Source organism: Pyrus communis, chromosome 6 (assembly GCF_963583255.1).
Source record: "Pyrus communis chromosome 6, drPyrComm1.1, whole genome shotgun sequence".
Classification (NCBI taxonomy): Eukaryota; Viridiplantae; Streptophyta; class Magnoliopsida; order Rosales; family Rosaceae; genus Pyrus; species Pyrus communis.
The window spans coordinates 24055903-24080558 of NC_084808.1; the positions used below are offsets into that span (position 1 = coordinate 24055903).

Here is a 24656-nt window from a genome sequence, read left to right on the forward strand (position 1 = left end):
ATATGATTTCATCATAAATTACAAAATGGAATGTCATATATTTATGAGCTATTGGAACATAATGAAAACATAGAGAACAAGTATATAATATGTGTGTTCCTTTAAGTATTCAACAAGTCTCTTATAATTTATTGAAAAAATAAAATGCAAAATCAAAATTATTTATTTTCTGTCTAAGTGAGTTGCAACCTAAGATGGTGTTTAGGCGGGTTTAGGAGGGCTAGGCAGGTGCCTAGGAGGTATAGGCAGGCACCTCAGTAGGTCTAGGCGCCCTTTCTTAATTTCAAACACCTAGGCATTAATCGGGACGGTGACCAACCGCCTAGTGCCCAAACAGAACTTAGGCGACGCTAGGAGGGGATTTTTAGAACAGAGGATTTGAACGACCAAGGCAGCAGCAACAATGGAGATGGAGTACGGATTTTTCCAGACCATCAACCATGGAGCGCCTGAGGAACTCTGCAATAAAATGATGTCTGCCGTGAACCAATTTTTCAAATTGCCTCCTGAAGAAAGGCCAAAATACTTTACCACAGATCACTCCAAGTAAGTGAAGCTTTTCTATTACTACCTCAAAGTTGAAGGGCAAGAGCAAAAGGTCACCATGTAGAGTGAACCCTTCTCTCATCTTTGGCTTCCTCTCAATTCTTTACCTGAAAATCCTCCCCAATACCGGTACCAGCTTAATTTTATTCTTTTTATATGAGCGATATGTTATACTTTAAACTAATCTAAATTGTGGAGAGGGAAGTTTGAGCTCTAAGTGAATAACCAATGAGCACGCCCATGTTTGCCTAGCAGCTTAATTTTTAGTTTGTGCTAATTTTATGTAGTTTTCTTGGGAGACATAACACAAATGTAACTAGTGACTGCTTTTAATAAAAAACTGGGCAAGATATCAATAAAGGAGCAGTACACCGTAAATTATATACATTTTATGGTCTATTTTGTGTCATCTGATTCTAATTTTATTAAAAGTTTGTAACCGGTTCTAATTCTATTTCTTCACTTTGTGTTTGGCGGTTTTGGTTAGTGAGGTTTATGCTGAGTATGCAAGAGAGATTAGACATTGATGAATAGGATTTTGGGATTGATATCCCGAGGGCTTGGGCTAGAGGACTGCTCACAAAAGAAAGTTGGGTGAGAATCCTACTCTCAAAGCACAAGGAAACCAGTATCCACCATGTCGCTCACACTTGGACTAGTTGTCAATACCGCTCTCAATACACTCACATTACTTAGGCAGACAGAGGGAGTGACTGGCCTTCAAGTGATCAATGATAGGCAATGGGTTGCTGTTGATTCTCTCCCCAGTGCCTTTGTTATCAATCTAGGTGACCAAATACCGGTGACTTAAATAAAACCGTTTACAAACTTTTAAAAACAAAAAACAACAGATATAAACAAATAATAAATGAGCACTAAACCGTGATTTATATGCAGTTTTTATTCTATATAAACGTGTTTCACAGTTTATGGGTTAATTTGATCCATCTCTCTTTTTTATGTAGGTTTTGAGTAATGGAAGGTACAAGAGTCAGTGTGCACCACAGGGCAGTGAGTCGAGTAACCAACAAAATTCAGCCCCGTCTGTCACTGGCAATGTTTTATGGACCCAACGGGGACACCGTGAATGGTCCAATTGAGGATTTGATTGATGAGGAGCACCCTGCATTGCATCGGAGCTACAAGTATGCAGTTTTTTTTAAGAGTTCTACAGGCAAGAAGGAACAAGAAGGCTTTCAATTATTACTAGGAAAAAATGATTAAAAGATCTCTAATTTAGTTAATTTAAAAATATATGATTTTTAGACAATTTAGATTATTGTGCAACATTATGGAATAAGAACCAAAAAAAAAAAAAAAATTTTAATGATAAGATTGTTAACAATACATTTGTTAACGCTCAAAATTGGGACATCAACAAAGATCAGTATGATTAACTCTTGATGAGCTTGGGATAAAGACTTTAAGTAGTTGTCAACAAGATTTAAGTGGTTCATCCCTAAACAATTGGCTCTGTCCACTGTAGTGCTCTCTATATATTGATATAGGTTACAAGTGTTTTGTAATGGTGTAATCTCTTCTGTTCATTTTTTGACCGACCGCTTGTAAAAGTCATGGGCTCCAAGTCACCATTCTAGCATTATGAACTAGATATGTAGACTTATCTTGTTGGCTACTCCTCCTTACTCAGTTGACACGCAGAGATGAATTGACATCTGTTGAGGGCTAGTTGCGAGGTATTCTGGGCCAACACATACTGAGTGCTATGCTAGGCTTTGGGTGGTTGAGAAAACACTGCCTCGAGTGCTTAGGGCCTTCGTGCTATAAATTTATCAGTTTACCAACTTACTTCAACCGATTGGAAAGTACCTTTTTGAATAACGCTCGTATTCTTTGTTGATACTTGATCCAGACCGTTGACCAATCAGAGTTCATTCGTCTTGTTCAAATAGCTCAGAAGCCCAAACTCTAATTTTCTTTTCCTTTCATGGGCTTTCTCCAAGTCATATTATATTAGGATTAATTACACTAATACACTCTAAGGTTTATCGAGTTTTCACAAAACTTTCTTCCGTTTGAGATATTACACTAATATCCCCTCAGGTTTTAATTCTTTTTCATACAACCCCAGTCAAAATATGTTCATGAGTTTACTAATTTATCCTTATTAATTACTTAAAACTAATAAAGAAATACTTTATAATTATATAAAAAAAATGTTATAGAACATTAAATACTTCAAAGAAACACAAAAAGAAAACCATGAATCTCCCCCGTCCTCCAAGCTCCAACCCCTCTCAGTCATCCAACCCCCACCCCCTCCCGCGGCGACTTCCCCCGCTTCCGCAAATCCTTCTCCGCTGCTTCTATGATTTCTTCTTCCTAGTTTAGTGCGGAATCAAATAGTAGGGATTTGATTTTGATTACCAATTATTATTTTATTGGATAAAGTACAAAAAACTACTTCAACTATTAGAATCACGATAGTTTCATACCTCATCTTTTAAAATTGACAATGTCATACCGCATCTTACGAATTTGTGACAATGTCATATCTCCGTCTATTTTTTTGTTAGTTTTTCTGTTAAGTGTTGACGTGACTTGATTCGGAACCTACTTTCTATTAAAAAATTATTAAAAACTAAAAAACAATTATTTAATATTTTTTTAAATATTAAAATAATAATAAAAAGTAGAAAAAAAAAAAAAAAAAAAAAAAAAAAAAAAAAAAAAAAAAAACCTTCATTTCATCCCTCCACTCCCCCCCTCCTCCCTCCTCCCTCCTCTCCCCATCTTCATCTTCTTCCTCACCTGCAAATCCCAACAAACAAAACAAAAAATAAAAAATAAAAAAAACCTAGACCCCGTCGACGGGAAGATGGGTGCGCAGAGAAAGTGGAGGATGGGTGCGGAAGAGGATGTGGAGAATGGATGAGAGTAGTGGATTTGGGGTTTGATGGGTTTTCAAAAAAAAAATTTGGTTTTTTTTTCCTTCCTCCTTTTTTTTCCTCTTCTTCTTCTTCCTCCTTCTCCTTCTTCCTCTTCTGCAGGGGAGTTGATGGTTTTCATAAAAAAAAAAAATTTCTTCCGCAGGAGAGTTGATGGTTTTCAAAAAATAAATTTTTTTTTCCTTCCTCCTTTTTTTCCTCATCTCCTTCTCCTTCTTCCCTAGGGGGGGTGTTGATGGGTTTTCAATTTTTTTTTTTTTTTCCTTCCTCTTCTTCTTCTTCCGCTCCGACCGGGGGTGGGGGGGGGGGGGGGGGAATTTTTTTTTTCCTTCCTCCTTTTTTTCCTCTTCTTCTTCTTCTTCTTCCTCCTTCTCCTTCTTCTTCTTGTTCTTCCGCAAGGGTGTTGTTGGGTTTTCAAACTTTTTATTATTATTATTATTTTTTTTTTTTTTGGGTTTGTAGGCGGGGGGGAAGAAAATGAAGATGGGAAGAAGAGAGGAGGGGGGAGGGGAGGGACGAACTGATGGTTTTTTTTTTTTTTTTTTTTTAACTTTTTATTATTATTTTAATACTTAAATAATTTTAAATAATTTTTTTTTTTTAATTTTAATAATATTTTAATGATTTTTTAATAGAAAATGGACCCCAAATCAAGCCACGTTAGCATTTAACTGAAAAGTAAACGGCCAAGTAACGGAAGGTATAACATTAGATCAAATTCTAAAGATAAGGTATGACATTGTCAATTTTAAAAGATGAGGTATGAAAGTGTCGTGACACCAATAGTTGAGGTAGTTTTTTGTACTTTACCCTATTTTATTAGAGGGAGATCGTTTTTTGGTTTGTTAAAAGTTTGAATGGGTGGTGGTGATGGAGGAAGAATGAGGATATGAAGATGGAGGTAGAGGTGGTTGCTCGATCGGGTGGGAGGGAAAGAAGAAGATGAACAACTTCTTGTTTTAATAAAATACTAGCAGTCACCCCACACACTTTGCGTATGCAACTAAGTTTGCCCTTTATTTTAGTACAACTTATCATTAATGAACGGGATGACATTCGAAAAAAGCAAAGAAAAATGAAAAAAAGAATGAAAAGAAAAGGAGAGCTTGGAAGAACGTGGGGAATGCAGAGAGAAGAAGAGGATGAGAGAAGTGGGGTTTTTTATTTAATTTTTATTTTGTAAATAGGGTATGTTATGTTTACATGGTTGTGAGGTTGGTGTAAAAAACTACAAAATTTATTTTGGGTGTAATTACTAAATTGTTCATGTTTTTTTGTTCAATTTTGGTAAGAGGGTTAGAATGGTAATTTTATGGAGTTTTAACTGACAAATAGAATTTTATTAATAGATAGTTTAGATTATTTTCAAAGTAATAATTAAGTTTTTTTCTTAATTTGTTTTGTCCACATGGTCTTCTTCTTGTTTTTTAAATGTTTAATGTTTTATATTTTTTTATATAATTATAAAGTTTTTTTATTAGTTTCAAGTAATTAATAAGGGTATTTATAAGCTAAATTTTGACTTAAAGTGTTGTATGAAAATGAATTAAAACCAAAAAAAATGTTGTGTAATGTCTTAAACATAAGGATGTTTTGTAAAAACTTGATAAACTTCAAGGAATGTTTATGTAACTAACCCTATATATTAAGGGTCTAAAACGACCGTTAACATTAAAAAAAGTAGTCAAATGGAATTTGGTTACCCTTTGAGAGTTACATAATCGTTGACGATTCAGTTTTCTAATGAAGTATTAATAAGGGAGTTTGAGAGTTACATAATCGATGACGATTGCAGATTGAGAGTTACATAATCGATGACGATTGCAGACCCAAAAATACCAGAAAATCTTGCGGTTTAAAAGCAAACTTCGCCTGGAACTAAAAATCAAACAAGCAAACTTCAATTCAATACTCTGAGTTTTCAAAGATGGCAGCGGCAACCCAAATCCCGGAAGTGGTGCTCGACTCCTCCGCCGGCCCCAAGAGCATGCCCGTGCTCGCCTTCGGCACGGCGGCCGACAACTTACAACCTGACACGTTGAAAATGGCAGTGGTTGAGGCCATCAAGCTCGGCTACAGGCATTTTGATACGGCTTCGATATATGGCTCCGAGCAGACTCTGGGCGAAGCCATTAAGGAAGCTCTCGAACTTGGCCTTGTTGATTCCAGAGACCAGCTCTTCATCACTTCAAAGCTATGGAGCAATGATGCTCACCCTGATCATGTCATTCCTGCTATCAAGAAATCACTTCAGTAAGTACTAAGTAGTTATGGAAAATCACTACTTATCTATATCTGACTGCGACGGCATCTCAAACTAATCGTATACTGTTTCGAGTAAAAGCTAAAGTGCATTGTAGAGTATAATTGATTTAAAATAATGTCACCTTAGCATTCCATGTGTAGGTAAATTTTTTGTGTCCAACAGTCGAATTTTGGAACCCTTACACTAAAGTTTGTACTTGGACCAAGTGCCACCCGAAAGTAGACCAGAGATCTTAGATTTTTAGGACTCTGCAATAAGTAGTTGTTGTGAGAATGTGACAAAGTCCTACATCGGTGAGAGACAAAATCATGTAAAGGTTTATAAGAGGTTAAGTTACTCCCATATTGCTAATTGGTTTTATAGTAGAATCTCAATTTCTTCATTGCATCAGAGCAGGTTAACCTACGTGTGAAGCTTAATGGCCACACGTGCTTCACTTCACCCCGATTGTGTTGTCCACATGTTAGGGTTGAAAATTCACCACATGTGAGAGGGTGTGTGAGAATGTGAGGACAAAGTCTCACATTGGTGAGGAACCAAACCATGCAAGGACTTATAAGAGGTTAAGTTACTCCCCTTATTGTTAATTGATTTTATGGTAGAATCTTAACCTTCTTCAGTTGTCGCGTTAGGTCGAATTAACTAAAAAAGCGTGTGCGCTTTTGGGAGAGAAGGGGCATGTTGCCCTAAAGTATTTCTCAATATAAAGACTAGTTTATTTGTTAGTAGGTTGATCAGTCCACCTAGTTTAACTCTCGAACACAATAATTTCTTCTCAAGACATCACTTTGACGAAATGGAGTTTATTAGGTGATGATTTGATTGTATGATAATGTGCAGGAATCTTCAATTGGAGTACCTTGACTTGTATCTGATTCACTGGCCTATCAGTGCCAAGCCAGGAGAATTGGTGCACCGATTAGTAGACCTTATGCCTATGGACTTCAAAGGTGTGTGGGCAGCCATGGAAGAATCTCAAAGACTTGGCCTCACCAAATCCATTGGAATCAGCAACTTCTCTAGCAAAAAGATTGAAAATTTACTCACTTTTGCTTCCATTCCTCCCTCTGTAAATCAAGTAAGTCCATTTTTCAACCTACTGAATTGCTTCATTTGTGTCTGAAAATTGATTTTTTTTCCCTTTTTTCAGTCTTTAATGTGTTAGTGTGTGTGCATGTGTAAATATAGGTTGAGTTGAGTCCATTCTGGCAACAGAAGAAGCTGAGAGACTTCTGCAAAGCCAATGGTATAGTGGTGACTGCATTCTCTCCTTTGGGTGCAATTGGTTCCAGTTGGGGCACCAATCATGTTTTGGAAAGCAAAGTGCTTCAGGATATAGCAGAGGCTCGGGGAAAGACTGTTGCTCAGGTTCGGTCACATTTTTTTTTCTTGATGATATTTTGGGTCGGGGTTGTGTGGCTCGATACAAGTTATGAATGTGAATGGGGTTAATCCGGAAAAGTACCACAACAATATACAAGTTATGCACTCTATAAACAACATTGATGCCATTTGAGATAAAAATTACATGCATTTGGATGCCTGTGTATACGTTCATTGAGCCTAATCCAACTCAGTATTAGACTTGAGTGATTAAACTGGTGCCAGCAGGGGCGAATTTGATGAAGGGCCAGGGGCTCTCAATTTTTTTTGGGTTCAACAAATTTACACTTCATTTTTCGTGAAAGAGACGAGTTCAATAGAAGCTAAACAACATCGATATTTTTCTAGTACAACTCTCACTCGATTCTCATCCAAGACCACTAAGGAAAAAAAGTATATGTTTTTAGCAAAACGACACCATTTTTAATAAAGTTTAAAGTTAGTCATTTTTTCTTAAAATAAAAAAGGACTCATTAACCAGCCCTTTTTCCAGTAATCTTATAAATTTGAGCTCTCAACCATATACATATTTGATTTACTCTTTGTTTGGCCTATAACAATACTGACCTAAAGACACAATTAAAGAGCACTAAATAATGGGGATGTACACTAAGCACACGATAGTATGGGTCGGTTAAGTGTTCGATGAAATGCCTCATCGAAAATATTGAAAGAAAAAAAAATTTGGCGTTGCACGATATTGTTGGGATGCAATGAGGATAGCCTGCATCCACTACTACTTAGTCATGTCTATGGTTAGCTCACTTTCTAGCTTCGCCGCTAAATATCGATTGGGTAAGATTTGATGGTGGTTTGCACAACATTCATGTGGTTTATGTAGTTTACATAAGAGAATATCTAACTAGGAAGTAGGAAAAAATAAGCATACACAAACGTGATTAACAATTTCTCAATCAAAATTAGGATTAGTACCCACCATTAATTTTCATATGTTTACAATTTTGTGAATCAATGGACTGAAACTTGGTGAGTTTTTGGTAAATTTTGGCAGGTTTGCATTAGATGGGTATACCAAATAGGGGCAACACTAGCTGTGAAGAGCTACAACAAGGAGAGGTTGAAGCAGAATCTGCAGGTGTTTGACTGGGAGCTATCAGAAGATGATCTTGCCAAGATCAATAAAATCCCACAGAAGAAGATGCTGCCTAGAGAAGACCTGGTTGCAACCGATGGATCATCTCCATACAAGTCTGTTGAAGAATTATGGGATGGAGAGATTTAAGCATTTCTCACCTTGTTGTGTTTGTCTGCGTCAAAATAAAAGCGCGAGTGAGGATGTGCAGGATTTTCCAACATCATAATTATAAGAAAAAAACTCGTATCGTTTCCATTATTACCAATTGATTGTAGAATCTGAACCACAACTTTCTTCAGCGAGGATATTGTGTAATGGGATTATTCTCTTTCATTCTTTTCAAAATGTATTCCTTTCTTTTCTTTTTTACGCTGTCGTTGAACTATGTAATTCGTTACAAAACTTTTGCCAACTTCATATCCTCCTTAGTTTCTTGGTTTCGAGAAAATATTTTTTATGGGATGAAGGCCCACTTCTTTCGCAAACTTTATAACAACTATATTGATACTCGGTACATTTTGGGCCAACTATATTCAAATTCCTCAATGTTTTAATATCGTCAGCCATTGATTTAAGGGAACTTTAACGAAAAGTTTCCTGTACTGTTTATTTTAACTAAAAATCATATTTTTACACTAAAAAGTCAATCTTAGTACTATTCACTTTACCCTTTATTTTTCCTTTATCGTTAAAATTCAAAGTTTTCAAGTCATTTTCATTAGTTTTCCTTTCATTTAAACCCAAACCAACCCTAAAATTTGTGGTCGAGTTTCTTTGAGGAACCTATGTACGCATGAATTGCTCCTTTTCTTCATGGCCTAATTTGTGTAGTTTACAGGACCGGATCACTACCTCGTTGCCCATCCTGGGATGTCCCTCAAATCTTTACTTTTTTTTAACAAACGATATTATTTATACTAAAAAAAAGGGTGAACTTAGCCTCATAATGAGCTAGCAATAATGTGGTTCAAATTCTCCTTTGGTGAAAATCAACTCTAAGACTTCTTACTTACAAGTAAAAAAGAATACCACTAGACCTTACCTTACCTCTCAAATCTTTACTTAGTTCTGAGTTCCGACGTCCTTTGCCTTTTGCCCTTTGTTGTCCTGTCTTTTGAATACATACAATATTATTCACTCTTGTCCTCTTTCTAGTCATAAAAATCATCGTTTTAAATTATATTTTGCAAAACAAATGATGTGATAATTGATTTTTAAATATCTTTTCTAATAATTTAAGAAAGAATTTAACAATCAATTGTTATATCATATTATTTGTAAATATGATATAAAAAAAATGATCTCTGTAGCACCACCCCTATCCCTTCAAATTCTAGGCAACTCTTTTTCATATAATACCATCCATACAACATGGAGCCTTGACACTTCTCATGACTAATGAGCCGCATGGCCGATGAGTCTGACAACATTATTATCAACTAATTACTAAAGTGGAAGTTAGCTAATTGTAATTAGTTTAGTGAAAATCATCTTTGAGTACTAAAAATTTTTGAAAAATAAGTGGTCAACTACTGCAGGTGCAGGGCATGCAGCCGCCATATTAATAAAGAACAATAGGGGCACGATGAGTACTCTACTAGCACTAGAACTACCTACCTACCACGCTACATGTTGGCTTCTTTTGGAGCAACTCCAGCTATTGGTAGCTAGCGTGTGAAAAGGCACGCATGATTGTTCAATCGGTGCACCCGTGGCGCATGATTGCTGGTGATTTACAAGAGGCAATATCATGGCAGTATATAAGGACTTGGATTCTCTCCTGAGCCAATAGAGAGGATTTTCTTCATCAATCATCGTGGGTCGTTAGATTTTTATCTAACGGCTACAATCATTATAACTTTAAAGAGATCCCCTATTTGTAGCTGTTGGATAAAAATTCAATTGCCCACGATGATTGATGAGGAGGATCCTCTCCATTAGCTTAGGACAGGATCCAGGTCCAGTATATAAGGGATTAGGATCCTTTCCTGATCTAAGGATGAGGATCCTCCTGATCAAGGAGTATGGGCCGTTGGATTTTCATCCAACGGCTACAAATAGGAGGGTCTCTTTAAAGTTATAATAATTATAACTGTTGGATTTTCATCCAACGACTCACATTCCTTGGTTAGGAGGATCCTCATCCTTAGATTAGAAGAGGATCCTGATCCGTATATAAGGAGCCAACAGGATCCTCTCCGGATCTTTTGGTGAAGATTATGAGAATTTGCAAATTATGTTCATTTATTATATATCGTGTTATTAGTTTTTATCAAGTAATATTTGTGTTTAATTTTAAATAAAAATATTTATAATAATTTCTCACATCTTCTCCTTATAGAATCCGAATCCTCGCTGGATCACTTTTGTAAAAATCTCGAGGATTTGTAAATTATGTTCGTTTATCGTATACAATGAAATATTATAAAATGTGGTTTTTTAAAAGTATGTTTTTTCATGTATTCTATGCCACTTCGTAGTTTAGCATTAGTTTTCATACTAATGTTATAAATGGAATTTTAATGAAAGGTTTCCGGTATTGTTCATTTTAACGAAAAATCATATTTTTACACTAAAAAGTCAATTATGGTACTATTCATTTTACCCTTTATTTTGTCCTTATCGTTAAAACTCAAAGTTTTCAAATCTTTTTCCATTAGTTTTCCTTATTATAAAATATTGTATTAAATACATAAGGTTGCGGAGAGTTTGTAGAGAGTTTCATTTTTGACAGACTCATCTATAAAATAGCAAACAAGCTTGATATTAAATACAACAAAAATACTACTCTTATCACATATTTATACTATTCATTTATATCATATCTTTAATAGAGATGAGACTCACATGTGTTAGTGGATTCTAATTTTATTAGAAGAATGATATAAATACATAGTAAGTGTATGATCTTCTTTGATTATTTTTTTAATTTCTTGCTAGTTATTCTTGTTCTTCAAGATACATACAGTACATGACGGGGAAGTAATTCAATTACTGGATGCAGAACTGGATTTAAAGCACGAGTTGAAGATTCAAACAACTCATTGAGTTAAAAAACTACACATGCATCGTTATTCTGCTCTATCAAAGCTGCCTAAAACAGAAATATTATTAGGTGCTTCTCTGATTCTCTGTTTTTTTTTTTTTTTTTTTTTTTTTTTTTTTTTTAATAAATGGCTTTAAACTAAAACGATAAAAATGTCTTAAAATATAGAGCAACCTTATTTTTGTTTATTTTAAAAGAATTCGGCTAAAATAATAAAAAAAGGTTAAACATTGAGGATAAAACATTGATTTATTTGCGACATAACAGCTACATACTGAAAAATCGATCATTTCTATTAATTAAAATTTCAAAAATAATTATTTCGGTCTATTTCGCTAATTTTAGTGGAGTCCTTGACCTATTATATTTTGTGATAATGGTTGCATTTATACTTCATAAAATGCCATGGACCTTTTAGGAGTAAAAGCTAGGCCGTATAAGTATAAAGTGCTTTTTGGGCAAAAAAAATTCAAACTACTTTTGCTATATTTGTGTAAGTTTAAATTTGAAGAAAATTACTGTGGAGCGATCAAATTAGGGGACAATTAGATCAGATAGTCTGTTAAATTTTCAGTCTTGCATTTATATCGATCTTCATACAAGTGTAAATACTTGTTCTATCTAAAAGGGAAGAGAGATTTCTCAGTGTGACTGGAATATATGTTTTAAAAAGTTAATAACTTGAATATTAAAAGTTTCTACTATTTATATAAAAACACGTGATATATCATTCATGTTATGATCATGACGAAAAATTTCTCTAAAGAGAAAAGTTAATTGCACTACTGTTTAATTGCAATACTAGTTACATCTACCCCAATTGGTACAACTGGTGTGTACGATCAAAAGTTCCCTAGACTTGGGCATGTTCGGCAGGTGTTTAATTGCACATTAATCTATATGATTAACTTGCATTATTATTAAAAATTTGTTTCAAAAATATTTTACTTTAAAATGCTTTTAGTCATTTAAAAATATTTTTTAAATGAACTTTTAGTTTATTTAAGTTAGTTAGAACAGTGTTTAGCATTCTTTATAATTAGTTTTGAATCTTCCTTAATATAGCTTGTGTTGAGAATGAATCATACATTGACGAGAGGAGAGACTTTGTATGTACTTATAAAAGGTTGAGCTACTCTTCATACTGCCAAATGATTTTATGGTGGAATCATAACTTTCTTCATAGCATCATAGCAGGTTATCTCACGTGTAAGCCTAACGGCCACACGTGTTCCATGTCACCCTACTTGTGTTATCTACGTGTTAGGCTTAAAAATTTCCCACACATGAGAAAGCGTTTTGAAAATGAATTCCACATTAATAAGCGAGGAAACCTTGCATGTACTTATAATAGGTTGGACTACTATTCATATTACTAATTGATTTGTACTTATAATTTGTAAATAAATAAAAAAAATAAACAACATTGTATTGCATGTTTCATTATTTGGACAAAGTTACTGAGAAATCACCACTTGTGAGCATTGGTTCAATCTCAAAACTCCAAATCAGATATGCAACTTAAGAATGCATTAGTACCGTAATTAGGAGACAGTACGTCATAAATAAAAAACCCAATGACGTAAAATTAGGCAGTAGTCAAATTCCAATAGGTTAATCATGGATCTCCAACCGAGTTGGTCAATTTTTTTTCCGAAAGAACTTTGAAAATTCATCAAGGGGACCAAACCTGGCGTTAAGTACAGAATAGCTTAGGGCGGCAACAGCTAACCATAACCCTTCAGAGGAGGTGAAAAGCAAGCTTAAAAACTAAGCCGTTTCGCGGCGGATCGAGATGGGATTGGTATAGGGAGAATAGACGGTAAGATGACTCGTAGTAAGATCTAATGAGGACAAGGAGAACATCAATGGACAAGAAGTGGACTAGGGGATGGGGATAATGAGAACAAGGGCAAACATCAATGGACAAGCAATGAACTAGAGGGGGAGGGGATGGTGTCAAGCGAAACGTCTGGACACATTCCTCTTTTATATTGCGATGCAACCCAATCAATTGCAGAATTTCAGAAATAGTGGCTAGCAACAACTTAACAATATATTGTTTCAAGTAAAAGAAAAAATGAGGCTTTAGATGCCCGCGTTCTCTAGCCATTATTGTTTTATAACTGAAAACTTATTGGTCTCAATGTCAAAAAATGTAGCCACACATAGACATTCTCCATGTCAAAAGAATATAGCAATCTCAGTTTTGTTCAAAAAAGAAAAATGTACCAATCTCAATATAGAAAGGAAAAAAATGTTAAGTACCCACAAAATGTACCCGCGACCTAATTTAGGGTACGTATCAGAATTTAAAATTATTAGTTCAAGGAAAAGACTTAATCCACTTACATTACAGTCTAGTGATATTTCGCTTCACTTGTAAGTAATATGTTTTAGGCTCAATTCTCGTCAAATGCGAATTGAACCACATGAGGCTTAGCTCATTCCCACCCACTTAGTATAAATAATATCGTTTGTTCAAAAAATAAAAATAAAAACTTAAAAAAATTAAGGATACAAATAAAATTTTAAAAATATAGGCACAAAAAGAATTTAAATATATGGATACAAATAAAAATTAAAAATAAAGCGGAAACAAATTAAAAAATAGTTGCAAATTAAAAAATGAGTATAAATTAGAAATAAAAATATTTGATGGAAAATTTAACCATAAATATAAATATACCATATGTTACGTTTTGGAAATGATTAAATAATTTCAATAATAATAAATTTACATGTCAGCTTTTAATTATAAAATTTAAATATCCTAACATGTAAATTTAAGATTATTGAAATTGACATGGATAAAAATCAAATGAATTGATCAAAAATTGAAAATTAATAAGATTTCAATTAATAAAATAAAATAAAAAACAGGCGAAAACCTAATTTCTTAAAGAAAGAGGGGAAGTATTAGTGGCTTAATAAAACGAGGGGGAAATTTATTATCGAAGTTTGATTAAAATACATTGGTTGGTCCACACTCCACAGCTTTGATTAAAATACATTGAAGTAGTTGACCTAAACGAGGAGACTAATCTCATTTTGATATTTCGTCGTAATTTATTGTATGCATTTGCTGCTAGCTAGGTTTAGGTTTAAATTTGTAGGGTTAATGGTACTTTAATTTACCAGTTTCGTATCTGTTGCTATATCTTGAGTAATTGAATTGCATCCAAACCAAAGTATGCCGGAAAGATGGCGACCAAAGAAAAGTAGTGACAGAATATTACTGAATGAGAGTTTGATAATATAAAATGAGAATGTTAATGGCATTCGCAAAGTAACATCACCAAAAGCAAGGAGCAGAAGATATAAAATAGTGGACTTGGAGCAGTCTCGGTAGTAAAACACGTAAACAAGCAAAATTTGGATGGGGGATATGCATGCATGCACGCTTTTGCTTGCTGTAGCCTGTAACACGAACCCTGAACCCAGCTGATTTTTAAGGAAAGCCATGAGATGATCACAGAATGGCACTGTGCTGTGCCGTGCTGGGATCCCCTGCGCTTTTCCCTTCCTGTTCCTTCTGATACAGACGTACCCAGTGCTCCCAACAGTGGAGAACCGTTAAAAGCTGTAGCCTATGTCATTAATTATTCACTTCATTATTTATTCTCAGGGGCATAAACTGTCTCTCCCATTTTTTTTGCCCTTTTTCTGGAGGGCAGGGCAGGTGGGCGTGGGTGGTTGTGTTTTCTATGGTTCGAAGCTCTTGGAATTGATGTAATATTTTTCATGTTTTGCTGTTCGTGTTCATGTTTACGGCCTCCCACACCCCACCTTCAAGACTGCTCATCAAGAGATGTGATGTAGAATTCCATCCAACAACAAAACATTCTAGCTAGATCACACATACAGAAGGGTCTTTCGTAGTGTTGCTTAATCTCACTGTTCATTCATTCTTAAAACATAGTGTTCGTTTTATAAATCATAAGTATTTTTCAGATTTTAAGTTTCATTCTGTGTACATTTTTTTTATACATTTCTTGTATATCCTCATTTTTCTCACGTATTTGCTCATCTATATCTAATGAATATCATTAAACATTTTCCCGAAAACAAGCTAAGCAGTAAAAGTTTTTCTGAGTAAATAATTAAAAGAAGTAAAGAATGGGAGGATGATATATTTGGTGAACAGTAATATTAAGGAAACTAAATTTGTAAATAAAATTTTGTAAATTAAATGACATGAAAGTTAATGGTTGAATTATTACTTAAACGTTGATAAAAATGTTCATTATTATTAATGATACATCATTTAATTTGTAAATTTTATTTATAATAAAATGAATTTCAAGACATTCCTTACCACTCCAAGTCGACCACAACTACAACCAGCAAAATCTTGATTATTGAGAAGCTCAATTTATAAAACATTTTGTAGTAATATTTTAAGATTCGATAATATATGGAAGAAGAAAAAGGTCATAAAGTCTCTGACCTTCTCATTTCCCATCATCCAACTGCAAACAAAAAGAAAAAAAGCTGCCCAAATTACTTTCCATTGATTCTATTGCCCCTTTTGACTGACAGCCTTCGATCTCCTTGTCGTTAAAATCTTTGCTGCTCCCCTCCTTTTCTTTCTGGTTAGGAAATACTATTCACCGTCGTTTACTCGCTCTCTGAAACCTCTCTCCTCTCTCTCTCTCTCTCTCTCTCTCTCTCTCTCCTGTACTACTGCTAATATTATTTTCTTTTGTGTCGGTGTTCATGTGGCAATGCACATATGATATGCTAGCTAGGGTATATAATATTTTAGTCACGTACCCTGAAGTGACCGTCTAAAACAGGGAGCTACCAGTATTTTGGATAAAATCTCAGATATTTATTAGCATTGCATGAGATAACATGTTCAGATGATCATACCGTATATGAATTTAAAGAGTGATAATCTTTGCTTGCGACTTGCGAGATCATTATACAAGACAGACGTGCATCCTGGTTTGACATGAACAAGATAGATGTAGATACATTCATACAGTCACTCAGGTAGTGTGATTCATGATATTTTTTAGGATAAGGATAGTGATTAAAACTAATAAAGTTTTAAAAATATCCTAAATCCTAAATATATATTATATAAAAGAAACACGTAAACAAAGTTTCTGATAAACAAAGCTTGAGACTAAAGTTTTGGAGAAACATACTAGAGACCAAACATACTTGGGATCAATAAGACATTTGGTCAAAACTGATTCTTGTTTGGTTTAGGCTATCTCCAACCGAATGAGGGTCAGAGTGCTCATTTTAGCCCTCTGACCTTCCAAGAAATTAATATTTTAATAAACAATGCAAGACTATATTTCTTACCATCTCTAACCGATGATCAAAGGGCCATAAGGCCAAATATAGCTCTGTGACAAAAAATCATTTCCAATCGAGGGTCAAATGGCCAAACATAATTTATTATTTAAATTTAAAAACTACAACAACTTAAATTTAAAAACTACAAAAACTTAAATTTAAAAACTACAAATTAAATTTAAAAAGAAGCATAGAGTATGTGTTTAAGTTTCATGTTGTTAAATGTTTTTTTTTTATGTTGTATATTTTTATGTTGTTTAATGTTGTTTAACATTGTTTAATGTTGTTTCATGTTACTTAATGTTGTTTAATGACTTAGGAAGTTATAGGAAAAAAAATAGAATTTAAAAAAAAATTTGTAAAAAAAAGAAAAAAAAAAAAAAAAAACCAAATACGACGGCTAGCTGTTGCATTCAAATTTGTGCCCTGTCCCGAGGCTGGCTTGCTGGCTAGGTTGCCCTTTGGTCCTTTTTTGTCCCATAGGGCCCATGAGCCATTTGGCCTAACCCTCGGTTGGAGACGGTTTCGGGTTATTTTTAGTCATCTGGTCCTCTGAACCCTTTGGTTGGAGATGGCCTTACACTCTTCGAGCTATCCGAAAAGTTTAGAACACATTCACTTTTAGAAAATGTCAGTAAAAAAAAACTTATAAAAGTTATTTCTTGAGAAAATTCTTACTGGTATTTTAAAATTTTTATTGTGCACTCCAAATTTTTATATTTATAAAGAAAAATATACTTGTGACAAGTGAACAATTAAAATTTTTGAAATGTCAATAATAGTTCACTTTCTTAATTTTAATTCTATCATTTTTCTTGATTAAAATTCTTACTTTATTTTTAATTCTATAGTGTATCATTTGATAAAAACTAGTTTATTTTCTCATTTATTGTACAAAAACAACCTTGTACTGTTACACACTGTTGTGGTTCATATAGAACAGCATCCCTATCTGTAATATACGGCAATGAGTGCAATAATCAGAGTTGATTACTTGATTAGATATATAACTAGGTCGGTCCTGAACAGTCCACTATGCTGGGAAATTCTCTCTCCCCTAACTGATATTGAAATTAAATATCTCAACCTATATTCCAATTATTGGTACCGGATTAATTAAAAGTTTGCCAAACTTGCTGAGAGCATGAACTGGGTACTTTCTCAATGGATTCTCTTGGCTAAACCCTAAGGTTTCCTTTTGAAACTAACGGGTTGTTTGGTGCCCTTTGTCCCTGCCTCATTTCTTTTGGTGTTCTAGGATATCCCTTGTTTGGTTAAAAACATAAGGGCTCGTATGATCTTGGACGGAACATGCCCAATTAGTTACATTGGGAAGGAAGAAGTTGTACCGTATCTGTGAATATTTTTTTGGTTGGATAATACTTGTGTCCATTCCACGGGGCACCTCATTGTCTGATTAATGTATTTCACTCACGCAAATATCATAATTCAAATATTTTATTTTGCTAAAAATTATTTAAAGTTGTGTGTGTAAAAGACTCAAACAAACTTACGACCGTTTAGTCATTCATATATATTAAATAAATGAACAACTTCTCATATAATGTTACTCGTTTCTAGACACGTTTATTTGTTCTCTACATAAGAACTTGTGTATATGATATTAAATAGGGAATTTTAACAAAAAGTTTCTGGTCCTGTTTACTTTAACAAAAAATTATATTTTTATACTAAAAAGTCAATCCTGGTACTATTCACTTCACATTTTATTTTGTCCTTATCGTTAAAACTCAAAGTTTTTAAGTCATTTTCATTAGTTTGTCTTATTAAATAATGGTTATTAAATGAAATATTTTGTTTATTGCATTTGTGAAATTAAATTGAGGACAATATATTTGCATTCACCTTTTGTACACCTTGTTCATCTATGTATTCAACGGTTGATCATTAGATTAAAGGGTCATATTATACAAACGACTGCTAAATTGATTGATTTTTTTTGTTTGGCAGAGAATATCTTTGAATGATGATGAAGACAATGAACGTTATCAGCTATAACAATTGTACAATTAAACTACGTCAATCACGACTGAACAAACAAAAAGATGGACATGAATAGACACAAGTATTTTCCTTAAAATGAAGCATACACACGTGTAACAAAGATGTATACTCGTTTTTAAGCTAGGGCAAAGACTTGTAAATAATGAATTAAGGTAAATAGAATAAAGATAATTAAGAAGAGCATTAGATTGGTAGACATTTAACCTCCTTTCCTTAGTCCAGCCAAACAAACACACCCTTAGTCTCCATCTCACAACCAAACAGAACCTAATAATAAAACAAAACTTAATAAAAGAAGGCCTAAGAGCATTTCCACGTGAATTTGGATGACTTATGAATGTTACTATTCAGAAGAGTTATTTATTTTTAATGTACAATTCAATTATTTAGTAAATTATTGAACAAATGAAATTAATTTAGAATAGGTGACTACAATTATTGTAAGAATCATTGGATTAAAAGTAAGAATTTGAAATGGACATCTGAGATGTGGCCACGTACTAGTGACCATTGGATGCCCAACCGACTATTGTGGCAGGCTTCAAACGTTAGTTTTTGTCGGGCCATTCTCGTAGGTGGGCGCGTGTAGCGCATGCTTGGTGCAAAAAAAATAAAAATAAAAATAAAAATTTAATGTGGACCCGCTGACGTCAATGCCCTGGATTTGGACTTGGACTTAAAATCAACATGGCGCCAGCCATGGCTGGTTAGCCTTGATGACCCCAAAATTGGTGGAGGTGTCGTTTTAATTGGATTTGAAATCTAGACATATTAATTTAACATGGGTAAAAATACTCTAATAACAAAAACCCTTTTATAAAGAACCTAAAAACACCCTAACTTTAAATCAGACAAGTCCATGTGACCATTAAATCCTTGGTTTTCAAACCCTAACTCATCACGCTAATGCAAAAAACCGGCGAAGCCATTGAAAGTTTGGAACTGTAAATATGGAAAATTTTGCCAACATGCATGAAACCAATAAAAAATAACAAAAACCAAAGTAGGAGGAACAACTTCTGAGCGCCGCCAATGTATTCATTCCGAATGTTAATCACAACGGACAAAGAAGGAAGTAGAGAAAGAACTCTTGGTTCTATAGACCACCTTTGCGCGTATCGGTCTCACCCTTCACGTGGGGTATAATTTCAATAATGTAAATACATATAAATATATATATGTATATATATATATATAATTCATGTTTTTAGATTATATTTTATAAACTTAAGATATGACGATTTATAAAATATAATTCACATAGATAATCTTTTTAACATGAATTAAATTATATTATTAAATTGAAATACCACTTTGACTATGAAACAGTTTTATATAAATTATTGTTTTTCTTCTCCAACTCCCTATGGCTATAATTTATATTTCTTAATTTATTAAAAAATTAGACGGTAGCAGCAGCTACTTTTATATGCTTGTCCAGGACTCCAGGCTCTTTCATAGTTTCATTGCCTGTTGCCATTTCCGGAAATGTGGTTTCGTTTGGTTCTTTGCTTTTCTTCGTGTTACTAGTGTTCCAGTTTTTTAAGTGGAAATTAAAATAAAAGAGTTGAGATTGAAAAGCAACCTGTAATTTACGGCAATATCATTAATATACAATCAACATCAATCGTATTCTTACTTTCCCTTTTTTTTTTTCTGTCACCTAAGATCAAAAGATAAATATAAAATATTAATTTAATAGCTGATGTGATAAGTTTCAAATATTAATTTGAAAACCGATAAATATCAAATCATATTCTTATTATGTGTTATTATACAAATTCCAGGATATGTATGTTAAAAAGTTAATAACTTAAAAAATAAAATTTCTCATCACTTTACTTTTATAAAAACATGTTTCGATCATAATAAAATTTTTCTCCGCATGTTACTCTCAGCTGTCAAAGGAAATGTCCATGCGTAACAAGAATATGTAGAGAAAATAATTTTTTGTATTATTTATCATGCCGGTAAAACTCCTTAACAAAAAAAATTAAAATTATTTCTTGAAAATTTATAAAATGAAATGAGAAATATTGAAGCATGGTGTTTGAACTTTGGTTCAACTGGAACATCACTTATGAATTAAATATTCGTGAATGTTATTTCTTAATGTGTTATATATGAAACAATGCTTATATTAAATAATATGATAAATAAGAGACAAATGTTGTAGGGGAGTTACTAAAAAGGATCACTGCTCTACATTTTTATAGAGAAAAGTTCCTATTCAGTCAAGGTTTAGGAACCAATACTTCAATTTTCTCTAATCAAAATGATGTTTTAGAAATTTTATAGTAGTGCAAGTGAATTTGCATCTCGTATACACAAATCAAGCTGTTTGAATTTGATTTTAAAACGTATTTTTATTGAACTAATATGAGTTAACAATTGTGACACCTTTATACGTTATAAAAAAAAATTCATGAAATTCATATATTACACTCAAGAATTAAACTAGGGTTTAGGGTACTCTAATCCACATGTAATTTTTCTTTAGGAAAACTAGTTTCATATGTTCTATGTTAGTGGCAATTTGTCTAAGCAAACTGTAGGTGGTTCGTTCTCTTACGCCGATTTTCATCCAACAACTTCTGGGTTGAAAATATGAACAAAGATGGAGGAAATGACCACGACCTCTGCGTCAGAGACGGTTGGGCCAGTGGAACACATCATAGTCGTTAGAATTTTACTCTGAAAAATTCAAACCAACCCTGATGATTCTCCTTTTTCGAATTTTGTGTCACATTTCCACCACCATATACATGCAAACAACTTTTAATGTATGAAGTATTTACAACACTAAACATTATTTTCAAAATTTAACAGACTGTTAGATTGAATAAATTGAAAAAGTTCAATGAACAAAAAAATTTAAAAATAAAAAAAAATGTAAAAGATAAAAAAAAAAATAGTGCTCGAGTAGCACCATCTTATTATAAAACGTTAAATAGTACATCGTGTGATTTAGACTCAAATACTCCATAAAAATTTCTACATGCCTAGAATTGAAAGAAAATTAAAAATCAGTCACTTTCCAGCTCCTTAATGGATATCCAGCTATAAATACACCTCCCACAACTGTCTTCCTACTCATCATCATCATCAACAAACCCAACGCACATAATATCACAGATACCCTTTTATCTCTCGCACAACAAAAATGGAAGAAGCAATCAGAAGGATGGACGAATTCACTCACTCTTCTGAACCCGACCCGATCACTAAAGAGCAAAGGAAGTCAACGACTGCCGCCACCAGTAAGCGCTCGCTGAGAGACACTGCGACAGCCGCTTCCTCGGGTACAATGAGATACCGCGGCGTGCGACGCAGGCCGTGGGGTCGTTACGCAGCGGAGATCCGGGACCCGCTGTCCAAAGACCGGCGTTGGCTGGGGACCTTCGACACGGCAGAGGAAGCCGCCTGCGCCTACGACTGCGCCGCTCGTGCCATGCGCGGCGTCAAGGCTCGGACCAACTTCGTCTATCCTCCTTCCCCGCCTACCGATGTCGTCGCCGATCACCCCTTCCCTCCTTTCAGCTACCACATGCACTCTCACCCGTCTGCTAAAACCCGTAATGGTTACGGCGGCGCTAACTACTCTCCTAGTTGGAATTCTGTACCCTTTTTGCAATACCCATCTCCTAATCAGAACGACGGCTACGGTGGCGCTACTACTGCTGCTGCAACTTCTTCTTTCAACATGCTTTTCCTCCGGAATTTCATAAATCCCTCACAAAGCCCATCTCCCGTTTACAATAACCAGTTTCCGTACAAGATAAACGGCTCTTCTTCTACTTCTTGTTCTTCAGCTTCTTTGGTCAACCACCCCTCTTCTGGTCCACGCCATGAAGCCAACATCTCCGGAAGTACTAATTTCACTACTGGTTCTTCTTCTTCCATGGCTACTACTCCTACTTCTACTACTACAACTCTTCCCTTCATGGATATTACTTCACCTCCTCCCACAAAACCCACCTCCAACGACGATCAACACTACTCCTCCGACTTCTTCCCCACGGAGCCGTCCCATTCCGGGTTTCTAGAAGAGGTGATCGACCGCTTCTTCTCAAAACCCACCTCCAAGAAACTATCAAATGATGTTCCCAAATGGACTGACGACTACGCCCATCCTTCCAGTGCAGCTCAGACACCTAGCTTTGATGGGTCTTCGACAAGGTCCGTTGGAGGGTACTCAAAAGACGATCACCGTCAGGTAAATGTTTGTTACAGTTTCCAAGAGCTGCTGCCGCTGCCTCAGCCGCAGAAGCTGGAAGGATGTAGTTTCAACGAATTAATGGATCATCATCATCAACAACAGCTAGTGTCACATCCACAGGCAGTACCGTTTTACAACGATCACGCGCCGTTGGGCGGCGGCTCAGATCACTCCATGGGAGTGGATAACATGTTTCAGTACCCTGAGGTTATGGGTGAGTTTGCAGCCAGGGTCCAAAACTAATAATTCCTATATAGTTTCCTGCAAAATGTTCCCATATGATAAGGTAGCTTAAGATAGCTAGAAAAAAGAAGGGTATGGATGTAACCAGTTTGCATGCAACTTTCTATTTTTCTTCCCAACTAAAATTAGGGTTTCTGTTTTTGTTTTATTTTAAAGAAGGTTAGCGGAAACTGTTTCCGCTGCTTAGTTTTTAGTGAGGAACAGACAGGAAGAGAGAAAAATATCTGAATTGTTATCGTATTTTGATTACATTATGCAAATTCTGGGTTTCTTTTTATGTTTTATTTTATTTTAGTTTTGGAAATTTGTCTCGTTTAATTTTGCTTTTGTTTTTCAGAACTGTGACACCAACTGTTCGGTCTGTTCAGTTGGCCTTAGAGTGATATGGTTGACATTGAAATCTCGGAACTTGTAAGGCCATCATTGGACTTTTCGGCTGTCTTCATTATTCTTGTATTGTTGATACCTATATATTCAATGAGCTCCAAATCCAATATTCTTGAACTCAGCAAGCGAAAATAAAATAAAAATTAAGAGTGAAAATTGGAGAAAATGAAGTAGAAACAGTTTGTTCTTCACTCTGTTCCAAAGATTGAATCGTCTGAAAAAAAATAATAAGTGAAGTTGCATTTGCCTTGCTTAGCTAAATAGAACACCTCCCTTGTAAGTTAGGGGCATAAATACGTTGAGTTCAAATATTCTACATCTAAAATTCTACGTGATCTTGGTGACTTATCTACTTAAGTGAAACATGTTCTTTTAACTTTATTTATCTTAAGTTTTTAAATTTTTATTCATGAAATAATTTGAAGAGTTGACACTGTTAAGTAAATTTTAAATGAATGACAAAGTGTCAACAAATAAGATAGGACACAAAGATACCACGAGTTTTGAGGGCAGAAGATTTAACCTAAAAAATGTTACATAAGTTCGTTTTAGGACAAAGTTTTTCTTTCCTTGATTTCTCAGTAATCGGTCTGCCAATGGCGAAATAGTAGTGCCTCTCCCGAGTCGTTTCCAGGCCAGCCACGGTGTTGGGAGAAATGACTTTCACATCTCATTTTCCTCTAGTGTATTTTCTCTTCCTCGCTAATTTTCGAAGTTCATCTACATCAAGTAATTTCTAAAACAATTTTAACGAGCAAAAAAAGAGGGAAAAAATCAATGCAAACACAAGCAAAATATATATTTAACTTTTTTCGAATTTGTTAGATTGCTCAGGTTTTGTGTCAAACCCTGGAAACATGTATTTGGCAGCTTTCTGGTGAAAATGAATCAAGTGGTCGCATGTACCATCAGGTGCCAGGTGGGATACCCTTTTAAAAAAAAGGGCCCTGACTAATTAGGGTTGAACCGACCACCACTAACCAAGTGTTCAGTACTTGCTGTGCTATTTAGGCAGAGGAATAAGGTAGGAATGGTCCTCCAAGCCCCAGCAATTAATTTTGTATCCAGAGTTTATTGCCTACATAAAATAATGCAAAGCTCTTTTTCTCTTGGCCTTTATTTCCCTTTTATATAACTATTGTTACCGAACCCCTTCTCTACTGTTCTATTTATAGAACTAAAATTTACCTACTTAGTCACTCAGTGGTATTTTTTTTTTGCTT

At 34.6% G+C, this 24656-nt stretch overlaps 2 protein-coding genes across 2 annotated transcripts; both read left to right on the top strand.

The window, feature by feature from the left end:
• The first annotated feature begins 5338 nt into the window (after positions 1 to 5338).
• Positions 5339 to 8565, top strand: LOC137737960 (non-functional NADPH-dependent codeinone reductase 2-like). Its single transcript, XM_068477550.1, has 4 exons — positions 5339 to 5708; positions 6562 to 6799; positions 6910 to 7089; positions 8117 to 8565. The coding sequence occupies exons 1-4, from the start codon at positions 5383 to 5385 to the stop codon at positions 8345 to 8347; spliced, it is 975 nt and encodes a 324-aa protein (XP_068333651.1). The 5' UTR covers positions 5339 to 5382; the 3' UTR covers positions 8348 to 8565.
• A 13182-nt stretch (positions 8566 to 21747) lies between these two features.
• On the top strand, positions 21748 to 23064 carry LOC137736656 (ethylene-responsive transcription factor ESR1-like). Its single transcript, XM_068475891.1, has one exon. It carries the CDS (start codon positions 21748 to 21750, stop codon positions 23044 to 23046), a length of 1299 nt encoding a protein of 432 aa, XP_068331992.1. The 3' UTR covers positions 23047 to 23064.
• Positions 23065 to 24656: the final 1592 nt, after the last annotated feature.